Here is a 21,347-nt window from a genome sequence, read left to right on the forward strand (position 1 = left end):
ATTGGCTAGTGATGCTGGGGACTGGGCATAGGTATATTATTAGTGATCTATTTAACGCAATGGCAACGGCCTTGCCGCAGTGGATACACCGGTTCCCGTCAGATCACCGAAGTTAAGCGCTCTCGGGCGTGGCCGGCACTTGGATGGGTGACCATGCGCTGTTGCCATTTTTCGGGGTGCACTCAGCTTCGTGATGCCCATTGAGGAGCTACTCGACCGAATAGTAGCGGCTCCGGACAAAGAAAACCATCATAACGACCGGGAGAGCGGTGTGCTGACCACACGCCCATCCCCATCCTCATCTGAGGATGACACAGCGGTCGGATGGTCCCGATGGGCCACTTGTGACCCCAAGACGGAGTGCTTCTTTAACGCAATAGATTTTATAATGCAATGTGATGAGTGCCTTGACAGATATATGTACCCCCAGTAAGAGCTCATTAATCTTATTTGCATTAATCTGGCAAAATGCCAATGGTTTGCTCATCCGTTACCTAGAATTATCCTGCGGAAAATTAGTTATTCAGGATAAGCAGACAAGTTGCCTGTCCCCTTCAAACTGACTCAAAAGTCATACTGCATCAAAAAATCAAACACAAGTAAATTAAATGATCAGGGTAAATTGTTGTTGTTGTGGTCTTCAGTCCTGAGACTGGCTTGATGCAGCTCTCCATGCTACTCTATCCTGTGCAAGTTTCTTCATCTCCCAATACGTACTGCAGCCTACATCCTTCTGAATCTGTTTAGTGTATTCATCTCTTGGTCTTCCTCTACGATTTTTACCCTCCACGCTGCCCTCCAATACAAAATTGGTGATCCCTTGATGCCTCAGAACATGTCCTACCAACCGATCCCTTCTTCTTGTCAAGTTGTGCCACAAACTCCTCTTTTCCCCAATCCTATTCAATACTTCCTCATTAGTTACGTGATCTACCCATCTAATCTTCAGCGTTCTTCTGTAGCATCACATTTCAAAGGCTTCTATTCTCTTCTTGTCCTAACTATTTATCGTCCATGTTTCACTTCCATACATGGCTACACTCCATACAAATACTTTCAGAAACAACTTCCCGACATTTAAATCTATACTCGATGTTAACAAATTTCTCTTCGTCAGAAATGCTTTCCTTGCCATTGCCAGTCTACATTTTATACCCTCTCTACTTCGACCATCATCAGTTATTTTGCTCCCCAAATAGCAAAACTCCTTTACTACTTTAAGTGTCTCATTTCCTAATGTAATTCCCTCAGCATCACCCGACTTAAATCGACTACATTCCATTACCCTCGTTTTGTTTTTGTTGATGTTCATCTTATATCCTCCCTTCAAGACACTGTCCATTCCGTTCAACTGCTCTTCCAAGTCCTTTGCTGTCTCTGACAGAATTACAATGTCATCGGCGAACCTCAAAGTTTTTATTTCTTCTCCATGGATTTTAATACCTATTCCGAATTTTTCTTTTGTTTCCTTTACTGCTTGCTCAATATACAGATTGAATAACATTGGGGAGAGGCTACAACCCTGTCTTACTCCCTTCCCAACCACTGCTTCCCTTTCATGCCCCTCAAGCGGGGTAAATTACTACCTACGAAAGAACCAATGCTGTTATCTTCACCACATCTTTTTAATACTGAACCCGTAGATATTGAAATCACTGACAAAATTAATATTCTCTGAAATATTAGCAAGTACAGATTTTCGCTGCCTTGGTATTGGTCCTTCACTGCTTAGCCCTGCCCTGTTTAACGCTTGCAATCTGCTGATAATACACATGGAATGACTGACATCACACCCAATGTAAGAAATATACCCTAGTAAGCAATGTGAAATGTGAGTGCCGAAAGAATAGTTATAGTTTTAAACATGGCTGTTACTTAGCAACCGTATACTACTTTCAACATAGTATTTTACAGCCAACCGGTTGCACATGATTGGTAGGTACATTGACCTACATTTAGACACCTACTAGGGGTGCCTTCATCAGCATGAAATTTTCACAAATCGCAAAACCACATTGCTAAACAGCAAGTCAAAAGTGAAATACAACGTTCTAGCCTTTGCCACGTGTGACCAGCTGTGAACAACATCAGATTAATCATCGTCAGACCGTATGCATATCACAGGTATCGTAGAAATGCGGCAATACAGAAGGCTCCTCCTCGGCGCCAACAGCTCTGCTGAAGCCTCTCAGATCTCTGGAACATGACTCGGAAACCTTGAATGGTTGACTGCGGTCAAAATACTGCTCAACCAGTACTACCTTATAACTTCACTGTACAACAGCTGAAGCGGTCTCTATCACTCTTTGCTGAACCAGACGCGAACTCAGCCCTTGGGGTGAAGCTCGGGTAATGCCAAGTACAGCCGCAAGTACAGTGTCGTAACAGCTATCTACTACAAAAGAGCACAAGACGGCAAGTCTGTCCGATCTCTCTACCAAGTCTCCTCTACCAAGTCTCGGTTCCCCTCCTCTTTAAACGTGGGTGGCGAATCATGTTTCTGGAAGTCGCTTTCTTCCGCGTTCCGACCAATCTCCGACTTAGTTTCTGGAATATCTCCCTATTTCATCGACGAAATATAACCTAACAATGTGCGTCAAGTTGGTTACACGCCATGCGTGCGTGCTCTACATTTAAACTGCTGCCCCTATTCACCGCCGAACTCTACAAAGATTGCCACCACGGACCGATAGTCATGCCCTCAGCTATGCGTCTTAAGAATTTCGCGGAAGGAAAACTGCTTGGTATAACCACACGCTCCCACTCTCTCTTACACTGAGCTAGTACAGAATTGCTTCTACCCAGTCACCCAAAATGCACAAACAATATGAATTAATCAATAACGAATTAGTACCTATTTCATACCTCCTTGTAGTCGCTTAATCATGTAATATTGGAGGGAAAGGCTCCTTGTAAGGTACAAAGTACTACTGCCTTACACCGAGCGAGGTGGCGCAGTGGTTAGACACTGGACTCGCATTCGGGAGGACGACGGTTCAATCCCGCGTCCGGCCATCCTGATTTAGGTTTTCCGTGATTTCCCTAAACCGCTCCAGGCAAATGCCGGGATGGTTCCTCTGAAAGGGCACGGCCGACTTCCTTCCCCATACTCCCCTATTCCGATGAGACCGATGACCTCGCTGTCTGGTCTCCTTCCCCGAAACAACCAACCAACTACTACCTTACAAAGTAACAAGGTAACAGCGTCTCACACGCCCTTCCGCAGTCTCCCCTACAGAATGAAATGCAAGAGAACACGTGACTCTCATATGTTTCATATGTTCACATGTGCGCTTGAAGCCCGTAGGTCGGTCTTTTGCTGTTTTAGCGATCAGACAGCTTAGCTATTCATTCGCAATGTACAAGTTTCAAAATGCTTCAAATGACTCTGAGCACTGTGGGACTTAACATCTGAGGTCATCAGTCCCCTAGAACGTAGAGCTACTTAAACCTAACTAACCTAAGGACATCACACACATCCATGCCCGAGGCAGGATTCGAACCTGCGACCGTAGCGGTCGCGCGGTTCCTGGGACTTAACAACTGAAGTCGTCAGTCCCCTAGAACGTAGAGCTACTTAAACCTAACTAACCTAAGGACATCACACACATCCAAGCACCGAGGCAGGATTCGAACCTGCGACCGTAGCGGTCGCGCGGTTCAAGAATGTAGCACCTAGAACCGCTCGGCCACCCCGGCCGGCAGTGTACAAGGCAGACGAAAAAGTGGAGCACTATTCGACTGACGCGAATGTCGTAAATTTTGTATTGCGGATAGGCTTTGAGATACTGCCAAGTCCTGGTGATCTGTCTTTACAAATGTTCAAATGTGAATTCCTAAGGGACCAAACTGCTGAGGTCATCGGTCCCTAGACTTACACACTACTTAAATGAACTCATACTGAGAACAATACACACATCCATGCCCGAGGGAGGACTCGAACCTCCGACGCGAGTGGCCGTGCAAATCCGTGACATGGCGCCTCAAACCGCGCGGCTGTCTTTGCAAATATAGAAACTTTGCGCTACAATATGAACAAGTTTCACATACGTTATGTCGTTGAATTGCTCTTCGATGTCTCTTTTCGGTACTGCAAAAAATTTAGTTCCATTAAAAAAAGATTGGTGTCACAGTTCCACAGCTACTCGTAAAAACTTTAAAAACTACTTGCGTACGTCAGGAAATTCATCTTCCTTCTGTAAAACTAATCTGTCACCTTCATAATACGACAGCCACTACTGCCAGTCTCTTGTTTATAATCTTTCCAATATCTATACTATTTATTCTTTAGTTCTCACAGCTGTTTCGATCTTCTTTTTTAGGATTGGATTGTTTCTTCGGACTTATCTTTATGTTTAGCTTATAAACTGTTATAGCATTGTCTCCTAACGGTGCATTGAGATTCCTCTTTAAAAAGTGTTATATACTGATAAGACGAAGCATCATTTACTTATTTATACAATTGTTTCAGATGGCAATATTAAGGTTCAAATGGTTCAAATGGCTCTGAGCACTATGGGACTTAACATCTTAGGTCATCAGTCCCCTAGAACTTAGAACTACTTAAACCTAACTAACCTAAGGACATCACACAACACCCAGCCATCACGAGGCAGAGAAAATCCCTGACCCCGCCGGGATTCGAACCCGGGAACCCGGGCGTGGGAAGCAAGAACGCTACCGCACGACCACGAGATGCGGGCAAGCAATATTAAGGCCTTCAACCACTAACCAGACATCCTCAGTTGATAAACACTGAAATTTGTATGGTATAATAATAATATCTATGGTAATGAATAAGCGACCTCTAACAGAAATGTATGACAACAGTATAGAAGGAATTAATGTGAAGAAAAAATTTCTTGGTCAGTAATATTTTATAGACAATTTTTCCATTATGAATTTGTACTCACACTACATACAATCTTTAAGCAAAGATACATACATACAATCTTTAAGCAAATACCAGTCCACAAGATCCATCTAAATTCTTTATATTGACTAACTACACAGTGAAACTTCTTGGCAGATAAAAACTATGTGCTGAACGAGGCTCGAACTCAGCCTCTTTGCCCCTCGCGAGGAAGAGCTCCGCCGACTTTTTTTATTTTATTTTTTAAGAAATGTAGGAGAAGCAAAAAGCTTTATTATTCACAAAACCATAATATGTTGTTATAACATTATAAGTCCTGGATGGAACCTTGCTGCAGTCCGAAAATGCAGCAGGAAATAACAACAAAGTCAAAGTAGGGCACCTCCGGCACCTTTAAAAACTTGTTTATGCACGAGGGTTATTCGGAAAGTAAGGGTTGATCGGCCGCAAAATGGAAAATACAGTGAAAATCTGATGAAGCTTTGCACAGATGCGTTGGGCACTGTGTCTACAACGCCCGTTGATCGCTTCATGTCGCTCTTTTCAGTTCTGAGCTGACAGTGAGAACGTAAAGATTCCTGGAAATTAGCGTCTACCGCCAAGCATGAGGGCCTGGGGAAAGATTTCGCCTGAAGCTATGCAATCCACATAACATAACCGTCATGCGGTTCGTTCTACACGACAATTCTCGGCCGCACTCTGCAGGGCCAATGAAGATAATCCTGCAGCGTTTTCGGTGGGGAGTGTTTGATCACCCACAATACAGTCTGTAATTGGCTACCCCTGAGGTCCATCTCTGCTCAAATGAACCGCTGGCTATAAAGACAATATTTTGACACAGAAAACGGGCTGCAGTCCACAGTAGAAAATTGTCGAACAGTACTGGCGGCTGTCTCCTATAACGAGGGAATTGAAAAATTCGTACAACGCTACGACGGATGTCTAAGTCTGAGCGGCGACTGTTTATAGAAGTAGCTGGGAGGTGTAGCTAACCGTTGCAAATAAAACAGTTTTGATTTTCACTGTGGTTTCCACTTCGGTGACCTATCGTTCCTTCCTTTCCGGATAGCCCTCGTGTATTAAAACAAAATTTAAAGAAGCATCCCATTGCTAGCTGTGCAACTGTTAGTTCTTCCTGGCGCATACTCGCGCAGTTTTCCTTAGCTGATCACTCATCTTGCTCGGTTCCACAAACACCGGCGCTCATCTTTGCCCACCTGGCACACCCCAGCTACCTGGAGGGTCCGCAAAAACCGTTCCTAGGAAATTTGCACGCCTGTCCTTGTACTTTCGTAGCTGTAAGAGTTTTATGTGTCCGTCCTGTAAGCATTGCCAGTAATCCAGTACGTTCATATGTGTATCTCTATATACGTAATGGACCGTCATACCAGTGATCCACGCAACTACGTTCGTCTTATAATGCGGAAAATACGTTTCCTCTAGAAAACGTACAGTCTCGAAAGATATTGCTGTATGTACAGTGCGCCGCATGAACGCTATGATCTTCCTCGCCAGAGTCCTCACAGCCAACTCCTCGCTGGTGGTCGTCCGTGACACATGGGCGAATCCGCCAAATGTTTTGCGTTCTTTCTGTCATTCGTTGGATTTCCGGTTTGCAGATCTGTCGAAGAAGCAGATGGTGCACATCCTTCGAGTTCGGCTCTCGGAACGTCGGTAAATGCTCCAGAACGTAACTACGTTCAGCGATGGACGTGCGCACGTACGTTACCCGGGGAGGTATATGGCCGACACTGACTGGGAGAAGATGCGATGCTGGTACTAGTTCTTCGATAATCGTCCCCGTAAGGGAGTGATTCCTGCCGTGCCACCGTTCCAGCATGGTATTAATATACATGGCATTCGCCTCATCTGGTCGTTGACTAAACGCCCCCTACTAGTGCTGGGAGGGTAAGCGTGTTGTACTGTACCTTAAATAGCTGTCCCAAGCTTACATAGCACCCAAAAACCGCCTGAATCCTCATAGCAACATCTGAGCTACCCAAGCCCGACTCACGACCTGTCTTCACAGCTTTACTTCCCCCAGTAGCTCATCTCATACTTCCAAAACTCCTGGAAGAAAGGACATTTGGGAGACATAACTTAGCCACAGCCTGCGGAATGTTTCCAGAATGAAATTTTCACTCTGTAGCAGAGTGTGCCATGATATGGAATTTGGGGCAGGTTAAGGCTGTGTGAGTCGTGCTTGGGTAGCAATGTCGGTAGGACGTATGCCCGCGAAAGGGAAAGGTCCCGAATTTGAGTTTCGGTCCCGCACAGTTTTAAGCTGTCGGGAAATTTCACATCAGCGTACACACCGGTGCAGGGTGAAGATTTCATTCTGTAACCAAACAGTGATTTCCACATTCAGTACCTCAGCACTTTCGAAACAATAATGATAATTTATATTGCACCTGGTGCACTGTTAGAATGTTCCTAAGTAGCTCTACTGCATGTTACTAATCGCCGATGTTACTTTTGCTTAAAGTTATTCGTAGTATGGTGGAAAAAGTTTTTCTGTATAGAGGGAGGTCAGAAAGTGAAATGACATATAATACTTACGATAAATATAAGTCACTGTTGCTCATGGGGACGCAGTCTTAAGTTACACATCTACGTGGAAATTTCCGGAAGGATTTTGCCAGACAATTATGATATTACAGTTCAACGTTAAAAATTGTTTACATGTACAACATTCTAAATGAAGGCATCTTCCATGAAATACGACAATATTACGAGGGGCAGATGAGTGCGATATTTCTAAGGAAAACGATACATCGAGATGTAATGCAAAAACTGAATTACGAGGAAAGAAGGACACATAAGTGCCCGGCAGATACTCCGTCGCACCACCTTCACAATAATAACGGAAGGTCAACGGATTGCTTTTAGCACTGATGTGGATGACCTCACACTAGCCGGCCGCAGTGGCCGAGCAGTTCTACGCGCTTCACTCCGGAACCGCCCGACTACTACCGTCGCAGGTTCGAATCCTGCCTCGGACATGGATGTGTGTGATGGTTCAAATGGCTCTGAGCACTATGGGACTCAACTGCTGTGGTCATCAGTCCCCTAGAACTTAGAACTACTTAAACCTAACTAACCTAAGGACATCACACATATCCATCCCCGAGGCAGGATTCGAACCTGCGACCGTAGCAGCAGCGCGGCTCCGCACTGGAGCGCCTAGAACCGCACGACCACCGCGGCCGGATGATGTGTGTGATGTCCTTAGGTTAGTTAGGTTTAAGTAGTTGTAAGTCCTAGGGGACTGATGGCCACAGATGTTAAGTCCCATAGTGGTCAGAACCATTTGTACCCTAAATCGTTTACATAGATAAGGAACAGCACAGGGCCTACAACACTACCTCGGGGGACGCCAGATATGACTCCTGTTTTACGATTGTCCGCCCGTTACTACGAACTGTGACCTCTCTGACAGGATATCAGGAATCCAGTAGCATAACTGAAATGATATTTCATAAGCACGCAATTTGATTACAAGCCGTTGAGTACAGTGTCCAAAGTCTTCTGGAAATCTAGAAATACGGAATCAATTTGAAACTCCTTGTCAATAGCACTCAAAAGTTTGTGTGAGTAAAGAGATATTTGTGTTTCACAGGAACAATGTTTTCTAAATCCGTGTGACTATGTCTCAATAGACCGTTCTCTTCGAGGTAATTCATAATGTTCGAACACAATATATGTTCTAAAAGCCTGCTCCATGTCGACGTTAATGATATGGGCTTGTAACTTAGTGGATTACTCATACTGCCTTTCTTGAATATTGGTGTGACCTGTGCAACTTTCTAGTCTTTGGGTACGGATGTTTCGTCGAGGATGGTAATTCAGGAAATCACTTTGAGGTGAGAAAGGTAGGAATAATAGCAAATCTATGAAACTTCCTGGCACATTAAAACTGTGTGCCGGACTCGAACTCGGGACCTTTGCCTTTCGCGGGCAAGTGCTCTACCATCTGAGCTACCCAAGCACGACCCACGGCCCGTCCTCACAGCTTTACTTCCGCCAGTACCTCGTCTCCTACCTTCCAAACTTTCCAGAAGCTCTCCTGCAAACCTTGCAGAACTAGCACTCCTGAAAGACAGGATATTGCGGAGACATGGCTTAGCCACAGCCTGGGGGATGTTCTGCGAGGTTCGCAGGAGAGCTTCTGTAAAGTTTGGAAGGTAGGAGACGAGGTACTGGCAGAAGTAAAGCTGTGAGGACGTGGGTAGGTCAGTTGGTAGAGCACTTGCCCGCGAAAGGCAAAGCTCCCGAGTTAGAGTCTCGGTCCGGCACACAGTTTTAATCTGCCAGAAAGTTTCATATCAGCGCACACTCCGCAGCAGAGTGAAAATCTCATTCTGTAAATAGCAAATCTAGTCGATAAAGAGTATATAGCTAGTTACGTGGAAACATAAAATTAAACGTGGACTCCGAAACACAGCGCAATCAGAGTTTTCGCACTAAGAAACCATGGCCTCAGGTGAAAGAAGCAAAAAGTAACTCTCAATAAAATCGCAGAACCGACCGAGAAATGACCCTCAGCTCTTCGTATCTGTAGCATCACCCCTGCTTACCCGCTAGCCAACCAATGTTTACATTCCAGAAACACACACAGACACGCGGCTGCATGATTTGCTGGTCTCTCCTTAGCTGGGGGACTGATGACCTTAGCTGTTTAGTCCCCCTTGAACATCCCAACAACCACCATCTCTCCTCAGCTAGAGTGACCCCTCAGACGCTGCCTCCTGTGGTTGCAGGCTTGGGCCAGCTGGGCTTCGACGAGTTCGTCATCCTGGCGGCCAGGTTCCTGGTTGAGGAGGACGCGGAGGCGATGCAAGAGGAGCTGCGGGAGGCCTTCCGCCTGTACGACAAGGAGGGTGAGTTGTGGACCGCAACGGCACGCCCACCCTCAGGAATCAACCTAGTTTATTTTCGATGTGCAGACACTGTGTTCAAAGATTGCATTCAAATTCAACACAAAGGGACAATTGAAGAGCTTACTTCAATAGTGGTACAAGACCATTTTTGTTCATTTTGAGATACAGAGTACTAAAGTTAAATGAGCGCTGAAACACCTGCAGTTGACATACCAGAAATATTCAAGCATATGGCTTCCTGTTGGAGATGAACCTTTCTTTCTGTTTGTTTGGATCATTAATTTCAGAAGCATTATAGACAGAAACGTGGAGGTAATGGACTTGTACCACTATTGACATAAGTCCTTCAATTAATTACTGAAATACAGGGTGATTCAAAAAGAATACCACAACTTTAGGAATTTAAAACTCTGCAACAACAAAAGGCAGAGCTAAGCACTATCTGTCGGCGAATTAAGGGAGCTATAAAGTTTCATTTAGTTGTACATTTGTTCGCTTGAGGCGCTGTTGACTAGGCGTCAGCGTCAGTTGATGCTAAGATGGCGACCGCTCAACAGAAAGCTTTTTGTGTTATTGAGTACGGCAGAAGTGAATCGACGACAGTTGTTCAGCGTGCATTTCGAACGAAGTATGGTGTTAAACCTCCTGATAGGTGGTGTATTAAACGTTGGTATAAACAGTTTACAGAGAATGGGTGTTTGTGGAAAGGGAAAAGTTCTGGACGGCCGAGAACGAGTGATGAAAATGTAGCACGCATCCAGCAAGCATTTGTTCGCAGCCCAGGAAAATCGACTCGCAGAGCTAGCAGAGAGCTGCAAATTCCACAATCAACTGTATGGAGAGTCCTACGAAAAAGGTTAGTTATGAAACCTTATCGTCTGAAATTGGATGGATCGGCCGCCAGGCAGCCCGTGACAGAGCACTTCATCACTGGCCTCCAAGAAGCCCTGATCTTACCCCCTGCGATTTTTTCTTATGGGGGTATGTTAAGGATATGGTGTTTAGGCCACCTCTCCCAGCCACCATTGATGATTTGAAACGAGAAATAACAGCAGCTATCCAAACTGTTACGCCTGATATGCTACAGAGAGTGTGGAACGAGTTGGAGTATCGGGTTGATATTGCTCGAGTGTCTGGAGGGGGCCATATTGAACATCTCTGAACTTGTTTTTGAGTGAAAAAAAACCTTTTTAAATACTCTCTGTAATGATGTATAACAGAAGGTTATATTATGTTTCTTTCATTAAATACACATTTTTAAAGTTGTGGTATTCTTTTTGAATCACCCTGTATTATGCGGAAGTCAGACAAAAGTGACTTGTTGTTTGCTACATTAGACTTTAAGTAAATCAATTACAAAATCCATTGTATGTACACTGAGGAGCCAAAGAAACTGGTACAAATGCCTAAAATCGTGTAGGGCCCCAGAAAGCAGGCAGAAGTGCCGCAACTCGATATGGCATGGACTCGACTAATGTCTGAAGTAGTGCTGGAGGGAATAAACACCACGAATCCTGCAGGGCTGTACATAAACCCGCAAAAGTTCGAGGGAGTGGAGATCTCTTCTGAACAGCACGCTGCAAGGCATCTCAGATATGTTCAATAATGTTCGTGTCTGGGGGGTTTGGTGGCCAGTGGAAGTGTTTATACTCAGAAGAGTAAAAAATTTGGAAATCTGTAGTAAGTGCTTATGGGACCAACCTGCTGAGGTCATCGGTCCCTAAGCTTACGCACTACTTCATCTAACTTAAACTAACTTACGCTAAGGACAACACACACAACCATACCCGACGGAGGACCCGATCTTACGACGGGGGGGCGCCACGCGGACCGTGACAAGGCGCCCTCAGACCGCGCGGTTACCCCGCGCCGCTCTCAGGAGAGTGTTCCTGGAGCCACTCTGTAGCAGTTCTGGACGTGTCGGGTGTCGCATTGTCCTGCTGGAATTGCCCAAGTCCATCGGAATGTACAATGGACATGAATGGATGCAGATAATCGGACAGGATGCGTAAGTACGTGTCACCTGTCATAGTCTTATCTACACGTATCAGGGGTCCCATATCACTTCAGTTACACACGCCCCACACCATTACAGAGCCTCCACCAACTGGAACAGTCCCTTGCTGACATGCAGGCTCCATGTCTTCATAGCCGTACACGTTCATCCGCTAGATTCAATTTGAAACGAGACTTGTTCAACCAGGCAACATGTTTCCAGTCATCAACAGTCCAATGTCGGTGTTGACGGGCCCAGGCGAGACGTATAGCTTGTGTCATGCAGTCATCAAGTGTGCTCCAGTGGACCTTCGGCTCGGAATGGCGATATTGATGATGTTTCGTTAAACGGCTCGCAAGCTGACACTTGTTAATGGCCCAGCGTTGAAATCCTCAACAATTTGGGGAATGGTTGTACTTCTGTCACGTTGAAGGATTCTCTTCAGTCGTCGTTGGTCCCGTTCTTGCAGGTTCTTTCTGAGTCCGCAGCGATGTCGGAGCTTAGATGTTTTACTGGTTTCCTGGTATTCACAGTAGACTCGTGGAATGGTCGTACTGGAAAATCCCCACTTCATCGCTACTTGGGAGATGCTGTGTCCCATCGCTCGTGCGCCGACTATAACACTACGTTCAAACTCACTTAAATCTTTATAGCCTGCCATTGTAACAGCAGTAGCCGATCAAACAACTGCGACAGACCCTTCTTGTCTTATATAGGCCTTTCCGACCACAGTGCCGTATTTTGCCTGTTTGCAAATCTCTCTCTTTGAATACGCATGTCTATAGCAGTGTCTTTGGCACTTCAGTGCGTAAGATACATGAAAGTGATTTAGTTTGATGTGTTGCCTGTTGGCTTCTGCCTCGCGATCTTCCGACGGTGTATAACGATTTTTCTACTGTTTAGCCAGCAGTTTGTCAGAGATCCACGCTCCATCGCCGGTGGCAGACTGTTGATGGTGGATGAACCTTTGAGAATGCCAGCGACTCGTGCTGGCGAAATCAGAGAAATTCGATCAGACTAAAATCCTTCTCAGAATGTAGTATGCTAGTTTCGACCATCCCTTGTTAATTATGGAATCAAATATTTGATAAAAGGATACAAAAACGCGGCAACTTGTACCACCAAGAGATGGCCTTTAATATGTGGCCTTTTAATTTCTCTTCACCTATTACTTTTATTACAAACGCAATGCATATTTGCTTATGCTACAATTAAAAATCAGCCAAAATTTAAAGACTTCTCTACTGCCATTCTGCTTCCCCTTCTCGTGAAAGAAGGCAATCTGTAAATTAATTTCGGGCTTCTTTGATTGTGGTGGTCGATTATATACGTTTAGGGGTTGCAGTGGTACATCTGGTTTGGGCCGTCAGTCTTTGCGCGCTCCTCCTTTTCGACACTGACATTTTCTTGCCGGTAATGAGCACACTAAACTTCTGCAAGTTTGAGAAAAACTTCCAGCAGTTGGCCAGTTCGTCAAGTACTTGTAGGAAGAAGATTACGGCAGTTACTTCTGCAAGTTGACGAATTTTGCGCGAAGTCGGCTTGCCGGGGGTGTTTCTACGTCAAACAACTTTTCAGAAGTAGTTTTTTCAAGCGATTTTCTGAAGTTTACTTGCTATTGGACACACTCGTTTAGTTAAACAGTTCGATGCCTAAACACCGACGATCTATAGTAGTAAATCTTGGTAGGCAGGTAAAGTATCCATCGCCGCGTGCTATTTCGGCGATTTTCTGAACAAATTTGTTGATGCAGAAAATACTGTCAGAACGGTCCATCAAGTTACACACAGTGCATTTCCCAGTGCTTCTACGCATCGCCGTGTACCGAGGTCACAGAGTCCTTTTGTTTGCAGGTAACGGTTACATCACGACCGGAGTCCTGAGGGAGATCCTGCGAGAGCTGGACGACAAGATCACGCAGGAAGAGCTCGACATGATGATCGAAGAGATCGACTCGGACGGCTCCGGGACCGTTGATTTCGAAGGTATGGACTTTTGCGCCATTATCAAAGTATGAGGTGCATTCAAGTTCTAAGGCCTCCGATTTTTTTCTAATTAACTACTCACCCGAAATCGATGAAACTGGCGTTACTTCTCGACGTAATCGCCCTGCAGACGTACACATTTTTCACAACGCTGACGCCATGATTCCATGGCAGCGGCGAAGGCTTCTTTAAGAGTCTGTTTTGACCACTGGAAAATCGTTGAGGCAATACCAGCACGGCTGATGAATGTGCGGCCACGGAGAGTGTCTTTCATTGTTGGAAAAAGCCAAAAGTCACTAGGAGCCAGGTCAGGCGAGTAGGGAGCATGAGGAATCACTTCAAAGTTGTTATCACGAAGAAACTGTTGCGTAACGTTAGCTCGATGTGCGGGTGCGTTGTCTTGGTGAAACAGCACACGCGCAGCCCTTCGCGTACGTTTTTGTTGCAGTGCAGGAAGGAATTTGTTCTTCAAAACATTTTCGTACGATGCACCTGTTACAGTAGTGCCCTTTGGAACGCAATGGGTAAGGATTAAGCCCTCGCTGTCCCAGAACATGGACACCATCATTTTTCCAGCACTGGTGGTTACCCGAAATTTTTTTTGGTGGCGGTGAATCTGTGTGCTTCCATTGAGCTGACTGGCGCTGTGTTTCTGGATTGAAAAATGGCATCCACGTCTCATCCATTGTCACAACCGACGAAAAGAAAGTCCCATTCGTGCTGTCGTTGCGCGTCAACATTGCTCTGCAACGTGCCACACGGGCAGCCGTGTGGTCGTTCGTCAGCATTCGTGGCACCCACCTGGATGACACTTTTCGCATTTTCAGGTCGTCGTGCAGGATTGTGTGCACAGAACCCACAGAAATGGCAACTCTGGAGGCGATCTGTTCAATAGTCATTCGGCGATCCCCCCAAAACAATTCTCTCCACTTTCTCGATGGTGTCGTCAGACCGGCTTGTGTGAGCCCGAGGTTGTTTCGGTTTGTTGTCACATGATGTTCTGCCTTCATTAAACTGTCGCACCCACGAACGCACTTTCGACACATCCATAACTCCATCACCACATGTCTCCTTCAACTGTCGATGAATTTCAATTGGTTTCACACCACGCAAATTCAGAAAACGAATGATTGCACGCTGTTCAAGTAAGGAAAACGTCGCCACTTTAAGTACTTAAAACAGTTCTCATTCTCGCCGCTGGTGGTAAAATTCCATCTGCCGTACGGTGCTTCCATCGCTGGGACGTATTGACAATGAACGCGGCCTCATGTTAAAACAATGCGCATGTTTCTATTTCTTTCCAGTCCAGAGAAAAAAAATCGGAGGCCTTAGAACTTGAATGCACCTCGTAGTTACAGCAAGCTCACCTAAGAATTGCGCCCGGCGGGCGCGCCCGCGCCCCGCGGGCGCAATGCAATGTAGTTCAGCGCCCCGTCCGCCACCGTGTGTCGCTAGTGTCGCCATAGGAGGGGGGAGGGAGAGAGAGAGAGAGAGAGAGAGAGAGAGAGAGAGAGAGAGAGAGAGAGAGATCGCACAGCACTGCTCTGCGCTGGACTGTCACGCGGTCAGATCTAACGTAAACAAAATATTCTCTTTTAGAATTAATTTTATGTAAGGGATATAGAATCTCATTGTTACTCTTGGTGGTTAAAAGTAAGTATTTTTTGTTATACTTCGTGCTACAATTCTTTGTATCCCTTTTCACAGTTTAGAAATCGGATCCTTAGTTTGCTGTTTTGTACGTAATAATTTTAACTGACCAAGTTTGAAAACTTATTAAAATAGAATTAAGGTTATAAACCTCCTTAATTCTTACAGTCAACATTGTGAAAGAAGACAATTAACATTTTACACGTTTTTCTTTTTCGAGGAAACGATTTTGTCTAGGCTTGGTACAATATTCTGTGGGACTGCTAACCTCAAAGAATTGGTCAAATTTTTATCGCCAAGGAATAAACGGTTTTAGCAAGTTTTAGAAGAGAGAAAAAGCGCTCACCAGTATACGTGGAACCAAACATTGAGAGAACTTTGACCGCGTGCTTGTGCAATAGAGGATATTTCTCTCGTGGAAGACAGCTGTAAAAGTCACCCAAAGCTTAACACATAAGAAAGCGGTCCGTCGGGCGGATATGGCACTGCAGGTCAATCAGCTGTAGTTGAAGCTCTTGTGAGACGTCCTCTGCCCGAAGGGAAAACGGGCGAACAAATATTTCTATCGGCTGGCGTTCGGGCGGTCCGCACGGCCAGCTAAGCGAGACGGCTCGGCCACTGCGACAACATACGAATTTGCCCGGGGCACAGTTTGGACGAGCCTGACTTACAGGAAGTTTAACGTCCATTTTGGCGATTATGATTCTGGCATTTAGCAAAATGCTAAAAATCCAATGCGGATGATGATGATGGTCATAATATTCCGTTCTGAATAACGGTGTAAAGTTGTGTTCCGGAAAACTGGTTGCACCCGTTTTTTCCCCTATGCATTGTTTTGCCTGGATCATACTTCACTCACTCCAATACGCCTGTATTTGTCTTCATACCCATTTTCCATTACAGAGCAATTCATTCCTGTCTAACTGACGGATAACTATGTTTATAAGGATCATGAAGTTGGAAAATTGTTTAATTACTGCAATATTAGTAATTTCGAAGTAGCATTACACAATGTTCTGTTGTCTCAGGAGGGTAATTTTACGACAGTTTGTGCTTGTTCTTTGCAGTCACTGGACCTCCCTGTAGTAGTGCGAATTTATACATCTACATAGGTACTCCGCAAGCCAAGTGCAGTCCGTTGCGCAGGGTATCCTGTACCAATACTAGTCATTTCCTTTCCTGTTCCCCTCTCAAATAGAGCGGGGGAGAACGATTGTATGTATGCCTCCGAATGAAACCTAATTTCCCGTATCGTACGTTTGTGGAGCTTCCTCACAATGCACGTTGGCGGAAGTAGAATCTTTCGTCAGCAAGTTTGAAATACTGGGTCTCTAAATTTTTTCAACATTGTTCTTCGAAAAGAACGTCGTTCTCCCCCCAGGGATTCCCATCTGAGTTCCTGAACTATCTCCGTAAGACTTAACGTATTGTTCGAACCTACCGGTAACAAATCTAGTACTCCACCTCTGAATTGCTTTGATGTCCACCATCAATCCGACCTGGTACGGATCCCAAACACTTGAGTAGTATTCAAGAGTAGGTTGCACCAGCGTCCTATATACGGTCTCCTTTACAAATGAACAACACTTTTCTAAAATTCTCCCAGTAACCGAAGTCGACTATTCGTCTTCCCTTACACAGTCTTCACATGCTCGTACCATGTCATATCGCTTTGCTACATTACGACCAGATATTTACGAGGTGCATTCAAGTTATAAGGCCTCCGATTTTTTTTCTCCAGACTGGAAAGAGATAGAAACATGCGCATTGTTTTAAAATGAGGCCGCGTTCATTGTCAATACGTCCTAGAGATGGCAGCACCGTACGGCAGATGGAATTTTACCGCCAGCGGCGAGAATGAGAACTGTTTTAAATACTTAAAATGGCGACGTTTTCCTTACTTGAACAGCGTGCATTCATTCGTTTTCTGAATTTGCGTGGTGTGAAACCAATTGAAATTCATCGACAGTTGAAGGAGACATGTGGTGACGGAGTTATGCATGTGTCGAAAGTGCGTTCGTGGGTGCGACAGTTTAATGAAGGCAGAACATCGTGTGACAACAAACCGAAACAACCTCGGGCTCGCACAAGCCGGTCTGACGACACGATCGAGAAAGTGGAGAGAATTGTTTTGGGGGATCGCCGAATGACTGTTGAACAGATCGCCTCCAGAGTTGGCATTTCTGTGGGTTCTGTGCACATAATCCTGCATGACGGCCTAAAAATGCGAAAAGTGTCATCCAGGTGGGTGCCACGAATGCTGACGGACGACCACACGGCTGCCTGTGTGGCATGTTGCTGAGCAATGTTGATGCGCAATGACAGCAGGAATGGGACTTTCTTTTCGTCGGTTGTGACAATGGATGAGACGTGGATGCCATTTTTCAATCCAGAAACAAAGCGCCAGTCAGCTCAACGGAAGCACACAGATTCACTGCCACCAAAAAAATTTCGGGTAACCGCCAGTGCTGAAAAACGATGGTGTCCATGTTCTGGGACAGCGAGGGCGTAACCCTTACCGATTGCGTTCCAAAGGGCACTACGGTAAGAGGTGCATCCTACGAAAATGTTTTGACGAACAAATTCCTTCCTGCACTGCAGCAAAAACGTCCGGGAAGGGCTGCGCGTGTGCTGTTTCACAGAGACAACGCACCCGCACATCGAGCTAACGTTACGCAACAGTTTCTTCGTGATAACAACTTTGAAGTGATTCCTCATGCTCCCTACTCACCCGAACTGGCTCCTAGTGACTTTTGGATTTTTCCAACAATGAAAGACACTCTCCGTGGCCTCACATTCACCAGCCGTGCTGCTGTTGCCTCAGCCATTTTCCAGTGGTCAAAACAGACTCCTAAAGAAGCCTTCGCAGCTGCCTTGGAATCATGGCGTCAGCGTTGTGAAAAATGCGTACGTCTGCAGGGCGATTACGTCGAGAAGTAACGCCAGTTTCATCGATTTCGGGTGAGTAGTTAATTAGAAAGAGTAATCGGAGGCCTTCGAACTTGAATGCACCTCGTAAACCACGTGACTGTGTCAAGCGGGACGCTACTAATGCTGTATCGGAACATTGCCGGTTGGTTTTTTCTACTCAGCCGCATTCAGAAAAGGCTCTGAGCATTATGAGACTTAACGTCTGAGGTCATCAGTCCCCTAGAACATAGAACTTCTTAAACCTCACTAACCTAAGGACATCACACACATCCATGCCCGAGGCAGGATTCGAACCTGCGACCGTAGCGGTCGCGCGCACTGTAGCGCCTAGAAGCGCTCGTCCACCACGGCCGGCTCAACCGCATTAACTCACATTTTCTCACATTTAATGCTAGCTGCCATTAATCACACCAACTACAAATTTTGTCTACTTCGTCTTCTATTTTCCTACACTCACTCAACTTGGACACCTTACCGCACACCACAGCATCATCGGCAAACATGCGCAGATTGTTGCCCACCATTTACGCCAAATCATTTGTGTATACAGTGGACAGCAGCGGTACTATCACACTTCCCTGGGGCATTCCTGACGATACCCTTGTCTCTGATGAACACTCGCCGCCGAGGACGACATACTGGATTCTATTACTTACGTAGTCTTCGAGCCACTCACATATCTGTGAACTTATTCCGTATGCTCGTACCTTCTTTAACAGTCTGCAAATGGGGCACCGTCTCAAATGCTTTCCGGAAATCTAAAAATATGAAAGTATGGTACCTGCCTGTTGCCCTTCATCCATAGCTCGCAGCATATCATGTGAGAAAAGGGCAAGTGAGTTTCGCACGAGCAACGCTTTCTAAAATCATGATGATTCGTGGAGATAAGCTCATAGTCTCAAGAAAATTTATTATATTCGAACAGAGAGTATGTTTAAGGACTCCGCTGCAAACCGAAGTTAATGATATTGGTCTGTAATTTTGTGGGTCCGTTCTTTTACGCTTCTTATATAGACGAGTCACCTGCGCTTTCTTCCAGTCGCTTGTGGGGCTTTGTGCTGGGTGAGACATTCGTTGTACATGCAAGCTAGGTAACGGGCCAATGCCATAGAGTACTCTTTGTAAAACCGAGTAGTCTGTCCTATGATCAAATGATGGTATGTTTGTACGATTCTCCCGTGTGAACGATTTCTTGAACGCGAAATTTAAAACTTCGGCTTTCGTTTTGCTATCTTCAACTGCCACACTAGCGTGGTCAACAAGGAACTGAATGGAAACCTTAGACCGGCTTAGCGATTTTACATAGAACCAGAATTTTCTACTGTTCTCTGGCAGATCTTTTGCTAAGGTATGACGGTGGTAGTTGTATGCTTCGCGCATAGATCTTTTCACAGACGCACGAATCTCTGCTAACCTTCGTTTGGCGTCATTTGTGCAGTCCCTAATCCACGCTGACACTTGTTGATGATCCAGTATTGAAATCTACAGCAATCTGCGGAAGGGTTGCACTTTTGTCATGGTGAACGATTCTCTTCGGGCTTCTTTGTTCCCTTTAAAATGCAGGATCTTTTTCCGACCGCAGCGTTGTCGGAGATTTGAGGTTTTACTGGACGCCTGATATTCACGGTACACTCGTGAAATGGTCGTACGGAAAAATCTCCACTTCATCGCTATCTCGGAGACGTGGTACCCCATCGCTCGTGCCCCGACTATAACACAACGTCCAAACTCACTTAAATCTTGATAACGTGCAATTGTAGCAGCAGTAACCGATCTAACAACTGCACCAGACACTTGCTATCCTATGTAGGTGTCTCCAACCGCAACGCCGTATTCTGCCTGTTTACATCTCTGTATTTGGATACGCATACATATACCAGATTATTTGGCGCTCTAGTATATTTTAAACACTAAAAATAATAAGCTGAGTACGGGTGTAAAGCTTACAGCATATACATTGTGGTTATAATTAAGTTTTCTCTACGTGTACAGAAAGGGCAACAGCCTCAACGGGTGCGGGGCAAAGTCAGGACATGCGGGGAACAAGCAGCAATCGGTATTCTAATTGTCAACTGTCGAAGCTGCGTTGGTAAAGTACCGGAACTTCAAGCGCTGATAGAAAGCACCGAAGCTGAAATCGTTATAGGTACAGAAAGCTGGCTTAAGCCAGAGATAAATTCTGCCGAAATTTTTACAAAGGTACAGACGGTGTTTAGAAAGGATAGATTGCATGCAACCGGTGGTGGAGTGTTCATCGCTGTTAGTAGTAGTTTATCCTGTAGTGAAGTAGAAGTGGATAGTTCCTGTGAATTATTATGGGTGGAGGTTACACTAAACAACCGAACTAGGTTAATAATTGGCTCCTTTTACCGACCTCCCGACTCAGCAGCATTAGTGGCAGAACAACTGAGAGAAAATTTGGAATACATTTCACATAAATTTCCTCAGCATGTTATAGTCTTAGGTGGAGATTTCAATTTACCAGATATAGACTGGGACACTCAGATGTTTAGGACGGGTGGTAGGGACAGAGCATCGAGTGACATTATACTGAGTGCACTATCCGAAAATTACCTCGAGCAATTAAACAGAGAACCGACTCGTGGAGATAACATATTGGACCTACTGATAACAAACAGACCCGAACTTTTCGAATCTGTATGTACAGAGCAGGGAATCAGTGATCATAAGGCCGTTGCAGCATCCCTGAATATGGAAGTTAATAGGAATATAAAAAAAGGGAGGAAGGTTTATCTGTTTAGCAAGAGTAATAGAAGGCAGATTTCAGACTACCTAACAGATCAAAACGAAAATTTCTGTTCCGACACTGACAATGTTGAGTGTTTATGGAAAAAGTTCAAGGCAATCGTAAAATGCGTTTTAGACAGGTACGTGCCGAGTAAAACTGTGAGGGACGGGAAAAACCCACCGTGGTACAACAACAAAGTTAGGAAACTACTGCGAAAGCAAAGAGAGCTCCACTCCAAGTTTAAACGCAGCCAAAACCTCTCAGACAAACAGAAGCTAAACGA

At 45.2% G+C, this 21,347-nt stretch overlaps 1 protein-coding gene across 1 annotated transcript in view; it reads left to right on the forward strand.

Annotated features, from left to right (window-relative positions):
• LOC124606611 (troponin C, isoallergen Bla g 6.0101-like) overlaps positions 1-21,347 on the forward strand; it is a 65,939-nt gene that overhangs the window by 18,972 nt on the left and 25,620 nt on the right. The window contains exons 4-5 of the mRNA XM_047138596.1: positions 9,634-9,753; positions 13,603-13,734. Of these exons, the coding sequence (XP_046994552.1) occupies positions 9,634-9,753; positions 13,603-13,734 (252 nt within the window). The remainder of the gene's footprint in view (positions 1-9,633; positions 9,754-13,602; positions 13,735-21,347) is intronic.

Source organism: Schistocerca americana, chromosome 3, assembly GCF_021461395.2.
Source record: "Schistocerca americana isolate TAMUIC-IGC-003095 chromosome 3, iqSchAmer2.1, whole genome shotgun sequence".
Taxonomy (NCBI): Eukaryota; Metazoa; Arthropoda; class Insecta; order Orthoptera; family Acrididae; genus Schistocerca; species Schistocerca americana.